The sequence below is a fragment of the Salmo salar genome, chromosome ssa03 (genome assembly GCF_905237065.1).
Source record: "Salmo salar chromosome ssa03, Ssal_v3.1, whole genome shotgun sequence".
NCBI lineage: Eukaryota > Metazoa > Chordata > Actinopteri > Salmoniformes > Salmonidae > Salmo > Salmo salar.
In genome coordinates this window covers 16,256,128-16,280,275 of record NC_059444.1, presented here as the reverse complement: position 1 = coordinate 16,280,275, position 24,148 = coordinate 16,256,128, and the positions used below count along the sequence as shown (strand labels likewise).

Below are 24,148 nucleotides of genomic sequence, written 5' to 3'. Positions count from 1 at the left end.
GCTTAGAATCAAGGGCAATGGTGACATTGAAGACCTATAAGGTGGCAGTGACACATTCATAGCCTGGGCGGAAACCAGATTGCATACCAGAGAGAATACTGTAGACATCAAGAAAGCCAGCCAGTTGATTATTAACAAGTTTTTCCAACACTTTTGATAAACAGGGCAAAATAGAAATAGGCCTATAACATTTAGGATCAGCTTGATCTCCCCCTTTAAATAAAGGACGAACCGTGGCTGCCTTCTAAGCAATGGGAACCTTCCCAGAAAGGAGAGACAGGTTAAAAAGGTTGGAGATTGGAGGCTTGGCAATGTAAGGGCAGAAACCTTAAAGAAGAAAGGTCCTAAACCATATGACCCAGATGTTTTTTTGGGGTCAAGTTTAAGGAGCTCCTTAAGCACATCGGACTCAGTGACTACCTGCAGGGAGAAACTTGTAGCGGGGCAGGGGAAAAAAGAGGGAGAAGCGTCGGGGATAGTCGCATTAGAAGGGGTGGGAGATGAGGAAATGTTGGACGGGCAAGGAGCCATGGCTGAGTCAAATAGGAATCCTAACTTAATGAAGTGGTGATTAAAGAGCTCAGCCATGTGCTTCTTGTCAGTAATAACCACATCATCAACATTAAGGGACATGGGCAACTGTATGGAGGGTTTATTCTCCAGGTCTTTAACCGTTTTCCAGAACTTCTTGGGGTTAGACCCACAGAGAGAGAACTGCTCCTTAAAGTAACTAACTTTGGCCTTCCGTATAGAGGCCAGTTCAAGAAGGAAGTCTTGCTCATTAGTTTTTTAGCAAGCGTCTATGACAAATCAGGACAGGTTGTTTCACTGAGCAGCCATTATGAACATAGGCTGTAAAACAGTGATCACTAAAGTCATTACAGAAAACACCAGACTGATACCTATCAAGATTATTTGTGAGGATAACATCGAGGAGAGTAGCCTTTTCTGGGTGTTTGGAGTCATACCTTGTGGGATTGGTAATAATCTGAGCAAGATTTAGGGAGTCCCATTGCTTTAGGACATGGTCAGGTGGTTTAAGCATGTCCCAGTTTAGGTCACCTAGCAGGACAAATTCAGACTTAATGTAAGGGGCCAGGAGAGAGCTTAGGGCAGGTAGGGTACAGGTCGGTGCTGATGGAGAACGATAAAACCCAGCAACAGTCAACAAATAACTATTTGAAAGTTTAATGCTTAAAACAAGCAAATCAAATTGTTTGGGGTCAGACTTGGTAGAGACAACCGAGCACTGAAGGTGTTCCTTGGTAAAGATTGCCACTCCACCACCTTTGGAAGATCTGTCTTGCCGAAAAAGGTTATAACCAGAAAGGTTAACATCAGTATTCAAAACACTCTTCCTTAACAATGTCTCAGTAAGCCGATAATTAGATGACTTATGACATTTTAAAAAGGGGGAAATCATTTAATGAGAATTAACTTTAATGTATGAACAAATCTTTATTATCCTGGATGGTGGTGGGTTAAATAAATGTGTGTATTCATTTACGTGAAAAGTTCTTTGAACATATAGTTCCCTTCTGGGTGGTCAAAGATATAGTGTCAAAGATCGGGAGTTTAAAGCTATACAGAATTTATTTAAATTGATCATAGAAAATATATACAGTACATGAAAAAGTAGAAAATTGTAACTTATATTTTTGATACTTGGTCCCTGAGCTGTCCGCAAGTCTAAGAAGTTTAGGACAATTACAGCATGACGTGTAATTCCGAGTACATTTACATTTTTAAGACAAGAGTGGCTGACAGAAATGAGTGCATACATTTTCATATTTTGTTTGTAATGGTCCCCCGTGGGAATAGAACCCACAACACTGGCGTTGCAAGTGCCATGCTCTACCAACTGAGCTACACGGGACGTAACTAGCCTGCTTTACAGAAACATTACAAATACATAGTAAAATATCTATCACCATAACATATCTCTCACCATCTTAGTAATGAGCTCTGTGATAACAGCCAGACAACGATCAGGACACATGGAAATGTCTCTAACAAGCCCTTCATTTCCTCAGTATTCTTTACTGTATTGTGTCAGTCCATGTTAGCGTTGAGCGGCTCCTCTTGTAGTCAGTTACCTCTGGTAACTTGATCCCAGGCAGAGGTAATGCATAATCATAAGCTCTGGGTTATCTTCAGTTGGCACGTAAAACGCTTGGAAATTGACAATCGGATAAGAGTGTTTCAAAGTACCTACTTAAGACCCTGTACTAGTCGTCAGCTGGGTCTGTGTTGAATTCCAATTAGGTTCTTTGAATCTGTGACAGGTCTGAATCTGTGAGAATGGATGAAAGATTTGTTAGTGGACTACTATAGCACTAATATAAGAACTAGGGCTGTCAGTCAATAAAAAATGTTTGTTTATTATTTCATATTTTCAACTATTATGATTGGCAGCATTGGACAAACATCTACATCAGAAAACACTTTTCATGCAAAGATGTGGTGTATTTAATTATGCCTCACTATGTTCCCATCCAACCATTTTTATGCAAGCAAAGAACCTGTCAGATAAAAAATTCAAGACAGCTGTGATGGAAAACAGCAAAACTTTGTCGCTGTATATTTGCAGTCACGCGATGCTATGTTGTACTCCTCCCACTATGACTTGGACAAGCATGAAGGGTTAAATAGGCTACTGATGAAATTAATTATGATGAACTTCACAGGATGGTGAAAGTGCACGGCGATGAGCTTGATAATAATTTTCAATAGGTTAAATGTCAAGGATTATTATTTGTAGGCTATGCTGGTGAGATGATAGTCGGTGCTTGACTGCTAATTGACAAATAAAAATGATCTTGCTCTTATCCATAACCTCATCATGACTGCGTTCACACAGGCCCAATTCTGATAAATTGCCACTACTTGGACTTTTGACCAATCAGATCAGATCTTTTGCCCATAATTGGGCAAAAGAACAGAATTGTAGCCCACCCTCTCTGCAAACTGTTGTCTCGAGAGCATGCACCAAGACCAGACTGGGCATGTTTGCTTTATCAGAACTCAATTTGTGACAAAACCATCAGTATAGTTGTAAATGCAATGGAAACACATTGAACTTTGTTTTCTTATTTGGGACATAAAGACATGAAGCAAAGTTCTTTATATGTGCACTGCATCATTACCCAGTGCTTTTTAACTGCAACAAGACAGTTTGATGGAAACACACCTCCGCTGGTAAAATGCACATATATTTTTTATTCAAGTAGAAGATAATTCAGTGGATGGAAACCTTACAAGTGCTGTAATACTCACCAGAGCTTCCACGACTTCCATAGGCTTCATCTAAAATGATAAGCAAAGGCAGAAATCAATACTGAAGGAAAATCATGGGCTTAACATGTTGACTAGACCGCCATTGCGAGCAGGTTGATTTTGTCCAACCACACCAAACGCGATCAGGACACGCAGGTTGAAATATCAAAACAAACTCTGAACCAATTATATTAATTTGGGGACAGGTCGAAAAGCATGAAACATTTATGGCAATTTAGCTAGCCGCTTGCTGTTGCTAGCTAATTTGTCCTGGGATATAAACATTGGGTTGTTATTTTACCTGAAATGCACAAGGTCATCCACAGATAAAAGGGTAAACCGAGTTCGTTTCTAGTAATCTCTCCTCCTTCTTCTTTATATGGCAGTTGGCAACCAACTTTTAAGGTGCATTACCACCACCAACTGGACTGGAGTGTGGACCTCAGTTCATCTTTCAATCACCCACGTGGTTATATGCTCCAATGAGGAGATGGGAGAGGCGGGACTTGCAGCGTGTCAAGCGTCACAAATAGAACCACGCAGATTCTTGTTGACGCGCGCGAGCAGTGTAATAACAGGTCTGTACATTTATTTTGCGGTGTGGTCAGTATGTGGTATGCGGTGTGGTTAATAAAGCCATTTTTTTTTTGTTTAGACGCAAACGTGACAATGCATCAAAAAGCCCTGTAGCAGAATACGTCAGGACCTTGACAAAATGAACAGTGAGTGATGGCCATGAAAACACACATGACTTATGGCTTCAACAAGTATATTATTCTTCTGGCTTTATCTAGCTCTATTTGTGACAGCTAGATTCTGGCCACGTAATGAAAGGTTACAATCTCACCGTTTTCATCTTCAGCATCGGGGGCATTTGTAAGAACTTCTCTCTCAGAGGACAGATCGACTACAGTAGCCAAGAAAAGAAAACATTTTATGCCATTATTCTTTTTCAGATACCCACATCTAATAAAAAATGAAAATAGTCAGGGAAATACATAATTTTCACCACTTGTTAAGTGTTTCCAAATTGACCTCATGTAAGAATACTACAGAATACTTACCAGAAGTGGCATCACCTCCTTGATCTAAAATAATCAATACATGAAGACATTAAAACACAATGATTATCATCAGCATCAAATCTAAAAACAGAGGCCTGGATAAGAGAGACCGATCCTAAGAATGAAACTCACCAATCAAACTCCCTCCATCTTGAGCTCCCAGGGCAGCATTCTCTTCAGGATTAGGAGCTGGGAAAAATCCTTTCACATTAGTCTAGAACCTAAGTTCTACGTACAGTATCATACAATGTTTGGTTCCACATTGAGAAGAGTCTGTATTGCTCTGATCAAGCCAGTGTTTTAACACATTTGATTGCTAACAAAACATGAGTCTAAATAAAGATAATAAGTCATTAACTAGCATGGTTAGTACCTTTTTGGAGATGTAACTTGGTTAATATAATGAACTGTAGTCATCGGTTGAGCAGCCTTGTCTCTGTTTAAGTTGGGCTGACATTAATTTGGTTTAATACACTATACTCACCAGCCAAATATCTATTAGGCTCAAATCTCCATCTGTTTTTGAAAAACAGTACACCAGCCAGTAGGCATACAAATATGACTACACCTCCAATATAAGGTAGAAGATTTGATCCCTCCTCTTGTTTTTTCACCTCTGTAAGCACACAAGAACACACAGTAGCCTTTCCATTGGTTTCTGCATAGTTGTTATACAAGTGTACGAAGTGCACTAATCTTTTAATGGTGTCCACATTCATTTCTCCAACATATAAACATTCTGCATCTACAAATTCTGACCGTAAAGAGACCATTTTAATTGTTCACAAACATCAATGTGTCCATGCTTTGAAGTCATTGAATTGAAGAAAGAATTTTACCCCAAGTGTAATTCCGCGGTTTAGGGAAGCTTTTATGATTGACATCACATCGATAAACGACAGACTCGGAGGTGTCCAGCCTCACCGTCTTCCTCAGCTGGTAGGTGTGGTCTTCGTTAGGTCTGACTCCTGATGAATGGACACCCTCCATCTCTGTGAGGAGGATGTTGTCCCTAAACAGGTTCATCTCAATGGGTGACGACTTCGGATAGGATCCGGTAATTAAACAAGTCAGGTTGATCAACCCAGGTTTTAAAGAGCCACTAGGGACAGTGTAGACCTTTGGAGCAGCTACAACATTGCAAAGACATAGAAATACATGGTTACTTCCAGAACATAAATATGCGACCTGGACAAATAGGTGATAAGAGACACTGATTGAACTTGGGAGAAGCAATAAGAATGTGTTTCATACAGATGGGGATTACATGACAGTAAAACTGTTGTGAAAGATCTGGAACAGCTAATAAAATGTGACATTTGTAAAACCACAGTGCAACCAATAGTAACACTCACATGAGTTTGTGCGCTCTAATAATCGGAAACGATCAAGTGCCACTGGACAGTCCACATTCACAAAGTTGGTCAAGTGGTCTTTCATGCTTTGAGTGTTCCATTTGTGTACAATATCGTGAATATCCTGAGCATATTCATCTTTTGGAATCCACATACTTGAGTTATCACTGAGGCGCAGCACTGTGTTCCCATCATAGGCAAACTCAGCAAAGCCAACTTCTTTCTCCGTTTTTTTGCTTTCAGTGATGGTTATATCCACAGCACAACCAAGTTTCATCTGCACAATATCACCACCTAATACGACAAAGATGAAAAGGATTAACACGCATATACTGAACTAAAACAACGCTGACAAAGCAAAGATGGTCAACTATGAAATAATAAATGCAACTCACCTAAGGGATGTTTTACAAAGTGCCTCTTCAGGTCTACAGCACTGGATAAAAAATAGGTATTAACGTCCTGTCGAGCTGAAAGACTTTTTTGCCAGTCATTATATCCAAAGCTTGTATTTTCTTCATTCCAGCTTTTTTTAGGTACAGGGGACTTGAGGGCACTGCTGTAGAAGTCCACCAGTTCTCCATCCAACAACCCAGCAACTTCATAGTGGGAGGAATTGAAGCGTGTGTACATGTACTCAAGTACATGTTGGACTGTGAGCAGGTGATGTTAAGAGAAAAACTGTTAGAACTTCTGATGAACTTAAACTGCATATTTTATGTCTTCAACAAAATGATAGAATAGGCTACATGTAGGCCTAAATAATATTTACATTAATTAACAGGATATCAGAAATACATTTATGAAAGCAAGACTATAAAAGCAATGCTTTTTAAAATCTGTTTTAAGACTAAGACATACAGTAAATGCACACTTCTAATTCTCTGGACAATAAATTGAAGTGATTTCTTCTCTGAATAGATAGGCCTAAACATTTCGGGAATGCGTGGATATAAATGTCAGGGTGAGAGTATACGTGTGAAATAAAATTAATTGAAGTTTGTAGGTTTGCTTGTAAGTTTCATTTCGTTTTTACAGGGGCATGGATGTTTTGCTTAAAGCGACAATATGTAACTTTTTGGGCAACCCGACAAAATTCATATAGAAATATGTGTTATTGATCTGTCATTCAAACTGAAATTAGTTGAGTTGCCATTGTTTTATAGCCTGAATGAGATGCATAACTAGTATTTTTCTCGCTTTTTAGTAGAGTACATGTATATAGAATCTATTCAATATGTAATTTTATGTTTAAGATATTATGTACCCTATTCCTTATTTGAACTATAATACAACGAACATACGTTTAAAATGTTTTGTTAAAATGTTATAGACTAGCAGAACAGCCCAATTACTTTTGCTTTCACTTTCAAAAACGCTTTTTCAAATGTTAATTTACCTGTAGGTCCTACATCACTTTGCGAAATAAACGAACAAAGAAGCAGTCCAATAAATGCATATCGGATAGGGTTCGTCATTTTGTGGGCTACAGATGGTAGATTCTGGCATTGAACTAATTCATCGTCCTCGCGATTAGGAGCTTCACTGCAATTATGATTGCCCCTCCCAAAATATTTTTTTTTCCTGTGAGTTTGAGCCAATTACTTGTCAAATAATATTACAGTCACTTGTTGGTAGGTGAATATCGTTATAATAGTTTATAGCCAGTCTAGACGAGGGTTCCCCAACTGGCGGGTTGCGGGCCTAATTTAACTGAGAGATGCATGATCATATACAAATGTAAGCAAGGTTTTAAATGATTCTGTTTTATAAATGGAAAGACAGCCATAAGCCATAAACAAAACATTACGCTGTCTCAGAGTAATGCTTCTACATTAGAAGGTTGTGGAGGATATAGCGAAACAGTATCATCCTGTGGCTACATAACGAGACAATGTCATTTCCCCCAAAAAAACATTTCACAACATATTGGTTGTCTGTTCTTAACATATGTGTATGATGGACATTTTCATCAGTAAATGAAGAGAGGTAATGTAGACTATTTTCAGAATGTAAATTTGCTATAGAAATATCAACCCAACAACTAATCCAACTCTTAAGACCGTAGTATTTGGAGAGACGATTCTCAGCCTCCAAAAAGCGCATGTAAAAGCTCAGGCACTCGGAAAGATATTCTGCTACTGTTGAATAGTTCACTGCCTGTAAATACACTGTACCAGCCAGAACAACTTTAACGTCTTCACCCAGCTCTCCTACAAAATATGAAGAACAAATTGGTATTGTGTGCCAGTGGATTTGTCCGTTATTATGGAGATGTTTTCAGCTGTTGTTTTTTTACCAGACTGAGCCTAAATTCTTTACACGTGTTGAATGAACGTGCGCATTTTGGGATTGTCAAATTTTTCGAGAGAGATGTTGGTCCTTGCAAAAACCATATCCTCAGCATTTAGGCTACGTTTTTACATCTATTTATATAGCACATGAAAATGGCTGTTAGAACTAGGTTACATTTTCTTTGAGAAAATGCCTATTATTCCCATATAAATGTTGATAAAGGACCATAAATAAGTGAAATATTTGTAGATAATGCACCCAATTATCAGCCTAAAGCATAGACTGCTGATGAGAATAATTCTTTGGGTTTTATGTCGAACTACACTCAAAAAATATGTACTGTAGCCACCAACTGTGTGGGATGAAAATAAAAGATCGCAAAATATCAAAATGTCGATATTGGAATACTCATACTGACTACCCGCAAATCACTCATCAACATGCTTCTTGATTCATCTGTTAAAATCAATAATCAATGTCTGATCCCATTTGCTACACAGGCTCAGGAGCCCGGGAGGGCAGCACATCTTCCGCTGTGAATTCCCAGATACGTTCCTGCGACAGCCACAATGATGTCCAATTTCTGTGATTTTCTTTTTACTTGAGACGTACAGTTTATTGCAGTTGCAATGAACGCCACAAAATACACTTCCTTTGCATACAGCATGTCTGGATCTCTTGGATGACAAATAGGCCTATTAACTCTGGACGTTTGTGCATCCACTACCATTTCTTCAACTTCACTTCCTCTCTCAATTCTTTTGATTGCCTACGCGTAGGAGATCTGATGGACTGCCCTAACTTTTGCCACCTCAAACTCCTTTACCCTTATGAGTCACTACACAAAGTCTGGGTCATGATCCCCACCACAATTGCAACACGGCCGTTCTTCACTCTGATCTTCTGTGTACTCCACCCGTCTGCACACACTTAAAACATTGTCAAATCCTTTACAATTTTGACACTGTAATGGTTTGGGGACAAAAGTCATCACTGCGTATTACTCACCTCATATAACCCAACTTCACATGCGTAGGAAAGTGCTTATCATTAAAAAAAACAATAGAACCGACAAACTTTCTTCCTTTCACAATGCGGGTCAAACAACTGGCACTAAATACATCTGGGACTCCAGTTAACATCCCCATCAAAATATAAATAATAATAATCACATCCCAAGAAGAAACAAATCCTTGTCCAACATACTCTCCTCCTCTTCAAATATCAACACTTATTTTTCATTCCATTCTTCCACACTACTTTTGTCAGAATTCCTCTGGCCCTATATGAGTTTCTGAGAATAAAAAAAGTCCTTGTCATGTGCATGACTTTCTGTCACGCCCTGACCATAGAGAGCCCTTGGTTCTCTATGGTGTATAGGTCAGAGCGTGACTAGGGGGGTGTTCTAGTCATTGTATTTCTATGTTGGTGAGTTGTATGGTTCCTAATTAGAGGCAGCTGGTAATCGTTGCCTCTAATTAGGGATCATATTTAGGTAGCCTTTTTCCCACCTGTGTTTTGTGGGATATTGCTTTTGTGTTGTGCATGTTTCACCACTGCTTTCACGTTTCGTTGTTGGTTTATAGTTTTTTTTAAAGTTTCACTGAAAATAAAAGATGTGGGACTCAACACACGCTGCGCCTTGGTCCACTTCTTATGACGTGCGTGATAGAATATCCCACCCCCACCAAAAGAGGACCAAGCAGCGTGTTCATGAGGTAAAGGAGTTTTGGACATGGGAGGAGGTCATGAGTGGATGCGAGACCCTTACTTGGCGGGAGTCGCAGAGGACTCAGGAAGGACAGCGACGACGCCGGGGACCGCGGCCACAGAAACCCCAAGATTTTTTGGGGGGGGCACGAGGGGTGGTCGACTGAGCAGGGGGGAGTGCCAGAGCCCGCCTGGGAGTCGATGGAACAGTGTGAGGAAGGATACCGGAGAATGAGGTTAGCTAGGAGTTTGGAGGAGCGTGTCATCAGTCTGGTGAAACCTGTGCCGGCTTCACGCATCTCGCCTCAAGTGCGCCTCCCCAGTCCGGTACGTCCTGTGCCAGATCCCTACACTCATCCTAAAGAGCCAGAGACCGTCAGGGAGGCAATGAGAAGTTGGGAGAGAGAGAGATGAGAGAGATGTTGGTCAAGTGTGTTCTGCACAACATTAGACCTGAAGATCCTGTCAGCAGTCTGGTGCATCATGGGCCAACTCTCCGCACCCTCCCGGAAGTGCGTGTCACCAGTCCGGTACCACCTGTGCCGGCTCCACGCACCAGGCCTCTAGTGCGCCTCCACAGTCCGGTACGTCCTGTGCCTGCTCCCCGCACTCGCCCTTAAGTGCGTGTCCCCAGTCCGGTACGTCCTGTGCCTGCTCCCCGCACTCGCCCTTAAGTGCGTGTCCCCAGTCCGGTACGTCCTGTGCCTGCTCCCCGCACTCGCCCTTAAGTGCGTGTCCCCAGTCCGGTACGGCCTGTGCCAGCTCCTCGCACTCACCCTGAAGTGCGTGTCACCAGTCCGGTACCACCTGTGCCGGCTCCACGCACCAGGCCTCCAGTGCGCCTCCCCAGTCCGGTACGTCCTGTGCCTGCTCCCCGCACTCGCCCTTAAGTGCGTGTCCCCAGTCCGGTACGTCCTGTGCCTGCTCCCCGCACTCGCCCTGAAGTGCGTGTAACCAGTCCGGTGCCACCTGTGCCGGCTCCAAGCACCAGGCCTCCAGTGCGCCTCCCCAGTCCGGTACCACCTGTGCCAGCTCCACGCACTAGGCCTCCAGTGCACCTCTCCAGCCCGGAACCTCCAGGCTGTAGAGTTCACAATCCAGAGCTTCCAGCGACAGTCCACGGCCCGGAGCTTCCAGCGACGGTCCACGGTCCGGAGCTTCCAGTGACGGTCCACGGCCTGGAGCTTCCTGCGCCGGTGCCATGGCCGGAGCCTTCTTCTGCGCCGGTGCCCAGTCCAGGCACGGTGTCCAGTCCCGCTCCATGGTCGGAGCCCTCCTCTACGCCGGTGCTCAGTCCAGGCACGGTGTCCAGTCCCGCTCCAAGGCCGGAGCCTTCTTCTGCGCCGGTGCTCAGTCCAGGCATGGCAGCAAACCCAGCTCCATGGCTGGAGCCTTCCTCTACGCCAGTGCCCAGTCCAGGCACGGCATCCAGTACCGCTCCAAGGCTGGAGCCTTCCTCTGCGCCGATGCCCAGTCCAGGCACGGTGTTCAGCCCGGCGCCATGGCCGGATCCGGGGTCTGGGCGGGGGCTACAACCCACACCGGAGCCGCCACAAACACTAGGCACCTCCCCTACCCTCCCCATTTGTTTTCAGGTTTTGCGGCCAGAGTCCGCACCTTTGAGGGGGTACTGTCACGCCCTGACCATAGAGAGCCCTTGGTTCTCTATGGTGTTTAGGTCAGAGCGTGACTAGGGGGGTGTTCTAGTCATTGTATTTCTATGTTGGTGAGTTGTATGGTTCCCAATTAGAGGCAGCTGGTAATCGTAGCCTCTAATTGGGGATCATATTTAGGTAGCCTTTTTCCCACCTGTGTTTTGTGGGATATTGTTTTTGTGTTGTGCATGTTGCACCACTGCTTTCATGTTTCGTTGTTGCTTTATTGTTTTTTTTTAAAGTTTCACTGAAAATAAAAGATGTGGAACTCAACACACGCTGCGCCTTGGTCCACTCCTTATGACGTACGTGACACTTTCAGCCCACGCGGTCTTGACCAATTACTCAAAACAAACAGGAGCCCCAAAAAATATTGAACTCAAGTTGCATTCAGCCTCAGCTTTTCTTGGCATTGGAGGTATTGTATGAACAGGGACCATTAAATTGATCTGCCAGTGCACCATAGAAATACTGGAAAACTGGATTATGGTATATCTTAGAATGGACCTCTGCGGCAGGGGGAAGTTGGGGATAATGGTAGTGAGGATGATTGTGGCAAACTGGACTAGGGTATTAATATGGAGGCTGTGGATAGTACCGTGGGATAGACAGGATCTTGTGGCTTCATGGTTGTTGGTTTGGGCATCGTTAGAGACTCTGTAGTTGGCATCGTGGTCTCTGTAGTTGGCATCGTGGTCTCTGTAGTTGGCATCGTGGTCTCTGTAGTTGGCATCGTGGTCTCTGTAGTTGGCATCGTGGTCTCTGTAGTTGGCATCGTGGTCTCTGTAGTTGGCATCGTGGTCTCAGAGAGAGTGTTGGTCAGGGCTGGAGCAGGATATGGACAAGGATAATGATGGTGAAGATGTTGGTGCATGAAGTAGGGATGCATGATCTCATGTAGGTAGACTGGATCCTTGCCTGCGTCATGTATGAAAAAACGTAGTTGAACATTCAGTTAAGCAGAAGCGGTGCTGTACTGAACGATTAGTTGAAATAAAACGGGGTTGGGTTGTGGGTTCTTTTTTTAAATGGTACATTGGCGATTGCATAATTTTATGTGCATCCCGCCACCTACTGTGAAGGCAGGAAACAGGATTCCCCAAAATTTAACAAAATACAACCCCAGCCGCAAAACATAAGAAATAAACTAAATCAAACGACTTTTCTGTTAAAAAAATTAAACAGATCTGATCACTACACAGGCTCAAGGTGAACCTGGAAGGGCGGGTCTTCCGGCGCCAGTACCCCTTGCAAGTCTTCAGATGTAAAATCCTTAAGTGCCAAAAACTTTTCTGCCGCAGCCACAATAATGTCCAGTTACTTAGACTTGTGCCCTACAGTTCATAACTGTGGCAATGAATGTGACAAAATCCACATTTTTAACACACAGGGTATATTTTGACTGGCAGCAAACATTTACTGTAGACTCTGGTGCGACTACAACCATATCTTCACTAGAATCACTTGTTTTCTCAATAATTGTTTTTGCTTCCGCATAAAAGATTTGATTGACCACTAACATTTGCCACCTCAATCCCCTTCACCCTTAAAGGGCACTCCAGGAACTCGGGAACATAATCCCCACCACAATTGCAACACAGTCGTCCTTCTACACATCGTTCTTCAATATACTCTGTCCGTCTACACACACTTGAAACATGGCCAAATCCTTTACAATTCTTACAGTGCAATGGTTTGGGGACGAAAGCTCTTACGGCATATCTTACACAACCAAGCTTCATTCATCCATTCACCCAACGGGTCAGATGCTGGGCACTAACCACACCAGGAATTCTCTTCAGCTATTCAACCTGAACATCCATTGTCACCCCTGAGATGACTCCTTCGATGGGTGCTCTACTCCCAAGTTCAAAACACAAAACTCCTGTTGTCCAGATTCTTTTAAGACTCACTGCAATCTTCATCTGTTCTTCAGAAATACAATGAATCAAAATAAGACCACTCTGTCACTCTGACAGATTTCACTTTTCCCAGCGCATACTTCACCATTTGACACCTACTGCTGTTCATTCAGAACATTCATCTGCACCAACTTTGCTCGACATACTGCTTGATTCAATCTCAGCATCCACTTTCGCTATCTTTTTCCTGAACCAGAACCTTAATCTGGGTTGTGGTTTGTGCACCCCTGCCCTTTAAATATGTCACTCATTGCTTCAAGCCACACCCTGGCACACCTACAGAATGGAGCAAACCTACTTACTTCAGTCTGTTCAAGAACATACAAGAAAGTTTGGGAGAAACATGTCGTTCAGTACAAACCGTTCCGCAACGTAGCAAACGTTCAAGCAAACTGAACGCACCCCTGGGGTTTCATGGTCGTTGCGTCAGCAGTGGGAGGGATAGTCTCAGTGGTTGTGGTGGACTCTGTAGTTGACATAGTGTAGTCATTCTCTGGCTAATTGAATTCCGCTGGGACAATCATTCTCACCTGTTTTCTTAATGAATTGCCTTGGCACAGCTGGCATGCGTGGATAACGCGTTATCTAAATCGCGTGCAATTACACTGAAATTAATTCGTGTGTGACAGGGTGCGGGTTGTGGCTAGATGGTATACACTATGGTTTTAAAAAAGTTGCATGTTCAAGCCACGTCAGGGAGAATTTTTACGTTTTAGCTAACCCCAACCCTTTTCCTGACCTTAACCTAATTCTCCTAACCTGCTATGAAAAGTAAATTCTGCCCGTAGTTTTAGACCAGGAGTAGGCAACCCTGGTCCTGGAGTGCCACAGGCACTTCATGTTTTTGATTTAACCGATCTGGAAGATCAGGTGTGTTGAATTTAGGCAATCAATGAACTGATCAATTAGCTCAGTTGATCAGGCGTTGTGCCAAGTTGGAACAAAATCCTGTACCTGCAGCACTCCAGGAACAGGGTAACCTACCACTGCTGTATACCATCTAGTCAAAACTGTGCGACAGTCAACCAGGTAATTGGACACAAAGTATGACACTAAACTTGGTAAGCCTACTATGAAAACAATTTAAATGTAGCCTCACTAGTTTTGATGATATGTTTCTACACCTGAAGCTACATGCAGGAAGGCTACTTTTCCCACAAATCAATTAATCAAACAAATGTATTTATAAAGCCCTTTTTACATCAGCAGATGTCACAAAGTGCTATACAGAAACCCTGCCTAAAACCCCAAACAGCAAGCAATGCAGATGTAGAAGCATGGTGGCTAGGACTAAAACTCCCTAGAAAGACAGGAACCTAGGAAGAAACCTAGAGAGGAACCAGGCTCTGAGGGGTGGCCAGTCCTCTTCTGGCTGTGTCGGGTAGAGATTATAAGAGTACATGGCCATTAAGGCCAGATTGTTCTTCAAATGTTCAAACGTTCATAGATGACCAGCAGGGTAAAAAAATGATCAGTGGTTGCCACAGGTCAGTACCAATGTCAGTTGGTTTTTCATAGCCGAGTATTCAGAGTTCGACACAGCAGGTGCGGTAGAGAGAGAGTCGAAAACAGCAGGTCCAGGACAAGGTAGCATGTCCGGTGAACAGGTTAGAGTTCCATAGCCACAGGCAGAACAGTTGAAACTGCAGCAGCAGCACGACCAGGTGGACTGGGGACAGGGACAGCCAGGAGTCATCAGGCCAGGTAGTCCTGAGGCATGATCCTAGGGCTCAGGTTCTCAGAGAGGGAGAGAATTAGAGGGAGCACACTTAAATCCACACAGGACACCAGATAAGACAGGAGAAATACAAGCGATATAACAGACTGACCGTAGCCCCCCGGCACATAGACTATTGCAGCATAGATACTGGAGGCTGAGACGGGTGGGTTGGGGGACACTGTGACACCGCCCCGTCTGACGGTACCCCCGGACAGGGCCAACCCAGCAAAATAATGTTAGTTTGTGAAGGTGCTATACAGACCCAATAAATCACAATTAAATCAAGTACAGGTTTAACGGAATGAATAACAGAGACAGAATGCGATATGGAATTATATTAAAGAGTTTGGGGTATGGCCTCGTCAGATGCTAATGACAGTTAGCATTTTGCTGGGCAGCTGGCATAAAACCCCCCGCCAGAGGGAAAGACGTTTCGATGACGGACCTTAAGGGTAGTATAGCTGATGGTGGTGGAGAAGTGGATGGTTGTCACAGCAAGTGAGAGAACATGGGTAAGTTGACATATAAACACATCCCAAGGTTTATACCCATTGGTTGAGAGAGAAGAAAGTGATCATTGCAAAAATGAGCCCATAGGTTAAACAGCAAGCGTGCACACATGGCTAACAGGAAGAGGAGACGGACGAGATGCTATGCTGATGATACCTTTCTATTCATTCTCACTATGTCCTGTATAATAGGAAAGAGTGAATTATGTTATGCTGCTTGATGAAGCTAAACGAGCATTCAAACCAGCCTTCATGATTTAACTTGCATAAATTACATTACAACAATAATACACCTAACTTTTACCCACCCACCTGCTAGGACTAAGCATGCTATTGCTGTCTCTTATTTTGGAATGTGTAATGTCAGGCAATATGGTTAGATATTAGGTCCAGAAAGCCCCACGCAACCATTTCATCTCCACGGTTACTGACAACATCAGCAAGTTGAGCTACATGCTGTCTGAACAAGCACAACACTGCGGTGAGTGTATGAATTTGTTTAGGCATATACATGACTGTGTGTGTGTGTGTGTGTGTGTGTGTGTGTGTGTGTGTGTGTGTGTGTGTGTGTGTGTGTGTGTGTGTGTGTGTGTGTGTGTGTGTGTGTGTGTGTGTGTGTGTGTGTGTGTGTAAATGTCTACCTCTGTGACCTCTGTCTTTTTCTGAAAAGGAAATAATGGAGGCTGAATTTGCAGGTGCCCAAAGTCAAGGCTGGCATATGGACGGTGATGGTGATGTCACTACTCTGCCCAGTGAGGGAGAGGAGCAAGTGCGAGACACAGAGACAGGTGGAACAGTTTTTGATATCCTTCGATGTATAGTTTCTGGGCTTAGTTTTAACTTTGATCAATTGAGTGGGTGAGATTATAGCAGGATGCATGAGATCAATGTCACTAATTGAAACCAAAGTCGCAAGAAGACATCACTCACAATTTGTAAAAAAGAAAGAAATAAATGGCAACATATTTACACTGTGTATGAACGCTGTCTCATGTCATACTGAATTGGTTATGTTGCCTATTTGTCTATTTTTCAGATGATGAGTCTTCTAGGTTAGAGCAGGAACCCAATGAAGTTGTTTTGCTCATGGATGACCATGTAAGAGAAATGTACAATTTAAAACAGGTCTTGTTTTTTTCTCCTTCTCTCCCTGACTACTTATGTTCTCTCCCTATGTGTTTTCTCTGTAGGGGCTGCAAGATGAATATGTACAATCTTTAGATTGTCCACCAACTCCCACTTCTGGTTTTCTGGGAGTTCTGAGATATAAGAGGGAGTCCCAGGACCAAGCACCAAACCCAAGGAACATCCTCCCAGAGGTACAACACCTTACCCACCTGTCCGCTACCACACCCTAGTCTCCATAATCTCTTCATAGTCCACTTTCTTAGTTCCATGTGTCAGCCAGGTACTAATGATCAGAATATGAGAGGTCACAAAGTATCACCCCTCACACCCAGCTCCTCTATCTCAGGAGATGTTTTCCACTCAGGGATACAACTGGCATTGTGTTGTTATGAATATAATGTGCAACCCATATGCAGTATGTCATAGAAATTGTGAATAGCACAACTGAGACATTTTTGGAGACAGTGTATAACTCTGTATTATTGTAAGTGATCCATTGTGTGATCATCTTTGATCACACCCCCCTGTTGTCCTGCCCCAGCCTCTCAGGGACTCTCCAGTGATGTGTGAGTACTGTGGAGAGAAAGCAAGGCCTCCACTTGGACCAACATTTGCAGAGGACCCTGAGGTAAGGCTGAATGTCATGGACGGTAAAATGAAACGCCCTGCAACAAGCATCACCTAAATAGGGGATGGGGAATATTAGAGTGTGGAACAAAGCATGACATGATTTTTATGATATGCCCCTCCCCACACTCCATTTGCCCCTCCCCACACTCCATATGTCCCTCCCCACACTCCATTTGCCCCTCCCCACACTCCATATGTCCCTCCCCACACTCCATTTGCCCCTCCCCACACTCCATTTGCCCCTCCCCACACTCCATTTGCCCCTCCCCACACTCCATTTGCCCCTCCCCACACTCCATTTGCCCCTCCCCACACTCCGTATGCCCCTCCCCACACTCTGTATGCCCCTCCCCACACTCTGTATGCCCCTCCCCACACTCTGTATGCCCCTCCCCACACTCCATTATGCCCCTCCCCACACTCCATTTGCCCCTCCCCACACTCCATTTGCCCCTCCCCACACTCCATTTGCCCCTCCCCACACTCCATTTGCCCCTCCCCACACTCCATTTGCCACTCCATTTGCCCCTCCCCACACTCCGTTTGCCCCTCCCCACACTCCATTTGCCCCTCCCCACACTCCATTTGCCCCTCCCCACACTCCATTTGCCCCTCCCCACACTCCATTTGCCCCTCCCCACATTTGCCCACACTCCATTTGCCCCTCCCCACACTCCATATGCCCCTCCCCACACTCCATTTGCCCCTCCCCACACTCCATTTGCCCCTCCCCACACTCCATATGCCCCTCCCCACACTCCATTTGCCCCTCCCCACACTCTGTATGCATGCACACACACACACACCCTACCCTACTCTATTTCTCTCTTTCATGACCTATCTCATGCACATGCCCTCACACACACACAGATCTTCTGCTGTGCCCAGTACCAGCAGCTGTGTGACATGCTGGCCCATGAAAGGTGGCTTGCCCTGCAGAGACCTGATCAGGAGGATGACGCAACACTCCCACCTAACAATCAACCAACCAGAGAGGAGGAGGAGCTGCAGGCCCAGGCCCAGGACAGAGAGGAGCACAGGTATGAGGGGTCATGGATGAAAGGTCAAAATAAGGGACAAATGTGCGTCTGATTCTCTGTCTAGGAAACGGGTGACACTAAGGCAGCTTGCTGCCTGAACATGATTGGATCATTGGTTATCCTTACTAATGGATCATCTGCATCTGCTATTAGTTTCTTAGTGTATGACTCTATGGTTCTCCATGCGTTGGGATTGGGAAGAATAGTCTGCAATCCCATAAGCATAATCAGGTGTGCTTGATTGAGCTTGCCTTGTGTGCCGGATGGGTGGAGTTTGAATTTAGGACGGAAATCCAGCACATCACTAGCAAACTCCACCTCTTCCTACTCAGAAAGCAGGAGCGAGAGCGAGAGCGACTCTACCAGGACACACAGTCAACCCTCCGATCTGCAGATGCCTGTGAGTACACAACAGTTTATAAACACACATTTAAATATGTCTGTTTTCTGTGGAAATGGTCAATTAATCACTTTAAGTTCATTCAGGATGTTCATTTTATATATATTTTAAAATGAAGGAAAAAGGAAGGAGCTACGGTTTCCTTTTTCCTTCATCCTGTTTCAACTGTTGCCATGCACCTGCAATAAGATTGCTCAGATGTGCGAGTGCCTTTTGAATTTTATATATATTTTAAAAGCCATATATTTCCATTAACTTTGAACTGATGGAGTTTTAATGGCATTGACCTGCTGTCCTGTTTCATAGACACACCCTTCTCTAGGACCATCAGCTACCAGCTGTCCACCTGTATAGCCAAAGAGGGACAGTGGACTGTTACACAACATCCTGGGATTGAGGAGGACCTGGAAAAAGAAAATAGAGACCCCCTTTATGACCATGAGTCATTTGAGTTTGGCATTTCTCCGCATCAGGTACAAATTACTTTTAACCTTTATTGCATTTACTTTGAACATAACAACATGATGGATGAGGCAGCAAGACAAGTGCAGAGATTCTAGTGTACAGGTTTGCATGAGGACAGTGCCATCATGTGGTCACCAGTAGAGGTGCGTGGGTAAAATCCCTGAGGAAGCCAAGCCAGTAAAAAAGCCATATTACAACCTCTGTTGTGATAATTGTGTTTGCTCTATAACCCTTTCGTTCATACGCCACCGCGATATACAATAAGGCCGTGACAACAAAAAGACAAGTCACCCAGCGACGTAATAAATGCAACTACACATACGTTTGTTTCATCACAAAACCAGAGAGCAACGTCTGTCCGGTGAAGTCCACAAAGCAAATGATGCATATGTTAGAAGTTCACCTAGGGGTCATGATTGGGGCTGTACAAATGTTTGATATATTAGAATAATTGATTATGCTTATGTTGTATTAATAGAAGGGGAGGGGTTATAAGACCCCTTTCTCCTTACATTTATATGGTCCTAGACTACAGATTAACAATATATATATATCATTATAAAGGTTTAGAATTGTTCCACAGTTGTTTTCTAGTTCTCTCTCTCTCTCTTATAAAGAGACCCCTCTGAGAAATGTGTGACTGAGACAGAACTCTGCAGGGGAGTGTAGGAGATAAGACTAGTCAGACATTCCTCAATAAATCAACTTTGGGGAGTGGATATTTACTGCTAAGCTGTTAGATAACACTAAAAGCCTTGTTTATATAGCTTTGTAGGCATGGTTTTGGTCTCAGGAGTAAAAGGTAATGGCGTAGGAAGTGACATCACTAAAGGCTGGACTTCGGGTTTGATAAAAAAAACATGGGACCTTTTCTTTGATGCAGAACTTACTCGGAAACATGCGTGCTATGTTCCTGATTGTCAACTTCTGTCTGCAATTGCATTAAAAGTTTTTGAATGATTTAATTAAAGATATTGTGATAATGCTAATTTCACCAATGAACCAATGATTGACAAGGAAACAGGAACGAACCCTAACACATACAAACAGTTATCACCTGAAGCATGGTCAAGCAAGTTAATGTTTGACAGTTTACTAAACAACTACTGATTTAAAACCACGGAGTTACCGCAAGTCAGTACAAAGACAACAGACACTGCCTCCGTTATTCCAGCACCCTTTCAACTTAAACATTTAAAGGCCATCAAATCAACAAGGCTATATATGGTTTGTTTAATAATACATACAAAAAAAATTAAATTAAGATACCAAAAACAGTTTAGTCCAATCAATGTTTCTAAATATCATCTGGCTGTCCATTGTACTGATTTCTCTGTGTGTGTGTGCACGCTCGCGCAAGTGAAACAAAACATGTTGACTCACCCAACTCGTAGACTAGTTGAATGCCAATACCATGATCCTCCTCTCTTTCATGTTGTCAAAACGGTCTATGGCTCTGTCATACATACGTTTAGTTTTAGGCTACCTAGCTAAAATGCTTGCTAGCCTGACTGCCTTGCATGGGCAACAATGAACCACTAAGTTAGCTAGGTAGCTAGTTAAAGTGAGCCTACTAGGCTACATATTGAGCTTCAATAGTCTCAGTCCAGAGGCACAACATATTCATTTATGGTTAGATCAGAATCACCGTCAAAATCATTGCCCTGTACACAGAATTAAGTCATAAACCACAAATCCAAATCCCCATCTCCATCCATGGCTTAGGAAAGAGCTGATTTAGCAAGCTACCTACTGCAGGACGTCAACACTAGCAGACCAGAAACAGACACTTTTTTCTGAAAATTACATATTGCAAAGGAAGTGATTTGATTGGTCTGAAGCCAAATCCAAACTGGCCTCCCTTGCGGGCGTTTTGTTACACCAGGACAGCCCACAGTTGAGCTCAGCTCAATGCTTATTAGCTAATTATTTCATGTTTTTTTTTATCGAGGGAGGCCAAATGCTTGTTGGCATCAATAAATCAAATGTTACAGTGGCAACATGTTACACTCTTTAGGTCCAGACAGTATCAGATACATGGTTACCCATACTAAGACAGAGGGGCCGCTGTTTCCTTCACTGATGATTTCTCTGGTGAGATTCAGCCACTTGCGAATTGACTGAAAATTATGATCAATTATGGTTAAATATTTTGGGAAGACTTGCTTCCCTTGGCATCAATGACTACATGCCACTGGTGGTCACACCTGAAAATACTTATGAATACAGGTTATTTTAACTGATCAATGCGTTTTGTATATGGATTGCGTTGGCAGGATGGGGCACAATTTCTGGAGAAGTATTATGCCTGTGGGAGCAAGTTTCTCACAGTCTTCCCAGATGGTTCTGCCCAGGTTTTGTATCCTTTCACAACATAAGTAAACTCATTGTTGGAGATTGTAACTATATGATCATGTAATTTTGTATCGTCCATCCTTATCATAATGCCAAACAGCTATCCCTCTGGCTTCTTGGCCCTGGTCATAATCTCTGATGGAAGAGAAAGGGTATGCATTGTACACGATGACCACTCCCTTGGGCAGCCAATCAGGGCCCTGTTCCAATCTGATGGCAGGGCCACATGTTACCATGGCAACGGTAATGTCTGGTAAGACGGGGACACTCTTTGTGATTAGTAATTTGTAATAAAAAATGTGTACTTATTCAGGGAAATGTCTTGTCTGTAACGTCAGTGTCTGTCCCAGGCTGAGCTTGGACGCGTCAGGAGGTCAGTGTCTGAATGATGCGGGGGCCAGGATCAGAAGGTGGAGTTGGAGAGGCCACAGCCAGACGCCCACCCCCCTGCGGCCGGTCTTCCTGTCTTTAAACCGCAGCCTGGGGGTGAGGGTCCTGGGACAGGAAAACATGTTTGTGTCCTTCCTTTCTGCTGGCCAACAGGCCAAGTTCAGTGTGGGGGCCTGTTTGCAGGTAAGCATACGTCAACTCACACTGACAAATGTACTCATTCATATACACCTGTCCACACCAACACATATCCTCTTAGATGTATTTGGGGGACTTTGAGCGGTTCTGGACCGGTTCTGACTGACATTTTTGTGTACAAAATGCCCTGTGAACGTTGTAGGGTCCCGTGTCTTATAGTGCAAGAATGCCCCACCTCTCTGCTCTCCTCTCCACCGGGGCTGACTTGAAATGTCAGGTTTCAGGCCCGTCAGGTTTCAGGCCCGACATTTGCATAGGCATTTTCTGGCCTTTCGAGACAAAGGAACGATTTCCTGTGTCTGTGAAACTCACAGCTGGGCTTGCAATGGAGTGTATGAAACTGTGGAATATAGTGGATGCAACAATACTAGTTTCATCTCGCTGTGATATTTTCTGCCAGATTTACCTCTCAACACGAAAAAATACGAAATAATTTATTAGAATTGAACTAAGATCACTTTCTCTTAGTCACAGATGGAGGAAATCACTGAGTCCTTAAAGCTGAAGTTGTAATGAGTCAACAAACAGCCAGATTTTTCAATGAATGTAAAAGTCTGAAGCATCCGGTTGGAATTTCCACTCACCACCAAATATGGTGATGAGAGGAAGTCCAGTGGCCGGCAGTGGGATGGAGCGAGATGGATTTTGTCCAACATTATGCAATTGTTATCGTTGATGACAATTTTGATCTCAATTCAGTTTTCTGTTCCAAAAACTAGAATCTGTTAGTAACAGTTTTGCAGACTTTACCCTTTGCCAAAGTTTCAAAAGAATTGTGTTAAGGAGTGCAAGGCCGAATTGCGTTATTGCACAAGCTCACTTCAGAGTAGGCGTTCTCTAATGGAAATATGCAAATACATGCTAGAATGCGCCAATGGGATCTCTCTAGATCATGCTTGGCTCTGCCCACTTCCTTTCTTGTTCAGCCCAGCATGATTAATTTTCTCCCACTGTGGTTTATCTTGGGTTAGTTATAAAATGTATTTGGTTATATGAAATAGTGCCAATATTGTACTGACCATATTTAATTTACAGTTATGTGAAATTTTAAATCATTTATAATTTGATTATTACTATATTTAAAAGCATGTCAGTCATTTCAAGTGCTATTGCCCCACTTTTGTTGAATAGGGAAAAAAATATGATTTTTCATAATATTTGTACTTTGTACTTGAGCTTGTGTCCTCAATTGTGACTACACCTCAGCAGTTTATAACTAGTTTGCACCAGAAAGGTGAGTGTCTATTTAAGCGGAAATCAACATTTTGCCCAATTATTCAACTAGAAATCTTATAAAATCCTTTTTACAAATTATTATTCTTAACAGCCAGTGGCTCGGGGGATGATTCGGGCTCCAGGTCCATCCATATCCAAGGAGGAGTTTATTCTGTTGGCTGGACGGATAAGGGTCCATCAGGTCATTAGGCATCTCCACCACTGCCTGCGCTGCCCCTCCAACCCAAGGCCTCTGAGGGCTGGACTAGCCCCCTGCCTCCTCTCTTTGGCCAAAAGGTTACTGGACTTGAGTTGCTCTCTTCAGCTTGAGGAGAGTGAGAGGGCCTTTGTCCACAGGTGTCTCCAGGATTGCCTGTGATCTCTATACCAAAGCATCATTATGTGGAAACATTGAAGATTTCAGCTCATTATGACACCACACAGATTTGACCATAGAGATCCTATTAAATGAATTCCTAATTATATGGATTTGACTTACATCACAGCCTACAGTGCCTTCAGAAAGTTTTCACACCTCTTGACTTTTTCCACATTTTGTTGTGTTACACGGTGGGGTTAAAAAAAAAAATTGTCAACTATTTCACAAAATACTCTTTCAAAGTGGAAGAAAAAATCTAACATTTGTATAAAAAAAGATATTATTAGATAAGTATTCAAACCCCTGAGTCAATACAGGTTAGAATCACCTTTGACAGTGACTACAGCTGTGAGTCTTTCTGGGTAAGTCTCTAAGATCTTTGCACGCCTGGATTGTACAATATTTGCAATTTACTTGATTTTTTAATTCTTCAACCTCAAGT

At 43.3% G+C, this 24,148-nt stretch overlaps 2 protein-coding genes across 4 annotated transcripts; one reads left to right on the top strand and one right to left on the bottom strand.

Moving 5' to 3' along the window:
• Positions 1 to 1,569: 1,569 nt before the first annotated feature.
• LOC106599071 (zinc-alpha-2-glycoprotein) lies at positions 1,570 to 7,261 on the bottom strand. The gene is made up of 10 exons (XM_014190132.2): positions 7,095 to 7,261; positions 6,091 to 6,348; positions 5,696 to 5,989; positions 5,180 to 5,470; positions 4,825 to 4,956; positions 4,473 to 4,529; positions 4,341 to 4,364; positions 4,124 to 4,183; positions 3,277 to 3,306; positions 1,570 to 2,293 (listed from the first exon to the last, which is right to left on the bottom strand). The coding sequence occupies exons 1-10, from the start codon at positions 7,171 to 7,173 to the stop codon at positions 2,262 to 2,264; spliced, it is 1,257 nt and encodes a 418-aa protein (XP_014045607.2). The 5' UTR covers positions 7,174 to 7,261; the 3' UTR covers positions 1,570 to 2,261.
• An 8,666-nt stretch (positions 7,262 to 15,927) lies between these two features.
• On the top strand, positions 15,928 to 23,981 carry LOC106599189 (glutamate-rich protein 6). Of its 3 annotated transcripts, none has more exons than XM_045714557.1 (12): positions 15,928 to 15,987; positions 16,177 to 16,294; positions 16,543 to 16,604; positions 16,697 to 16,825; positions 17,176 to 17,262; positions 18,135 to 18,304; positions 18,637 to 18,704; positions 19,011 to 19,177; positions 21,446 to 21,528; positions 21,625 to 21,777; positions 21,875 to 22,097; positions 23,440 to 23,980. In XM_045714557.1, the coding sequence occupies exons 2-12, from the start codon at positions 16,183 to 16,185 to the stop codon at positions 23,704 to 23,706; spliced, it is 1,521 nt and encodes a 506-aa protein (XP_045570513.1). In that variant the 5' UTR covers positions 15,928 to 15,987; positions 16,177 to 16,182; the 3' UTR covers positions 23,707 to 23,980. The 3 variants fall into 3 exon arrangements, with proteins under 3 accessions (XP_045570513.1, XP_014045786.1, XP_045570514.1); XM_014190311.2 differs by having other exon boundaries at positions 15,941 to 15,987; positions 16,202 to 16,294; XM_045714558.1 differs by having other exon boundaries at positions 15,942 to 15,987; positions 16,202 to 16,294; positions 18,153 to 18,304; positions 23,440 to 23,981.
• Positions 23,982 to 24,148: the final 167 nt, after the last annotated feature.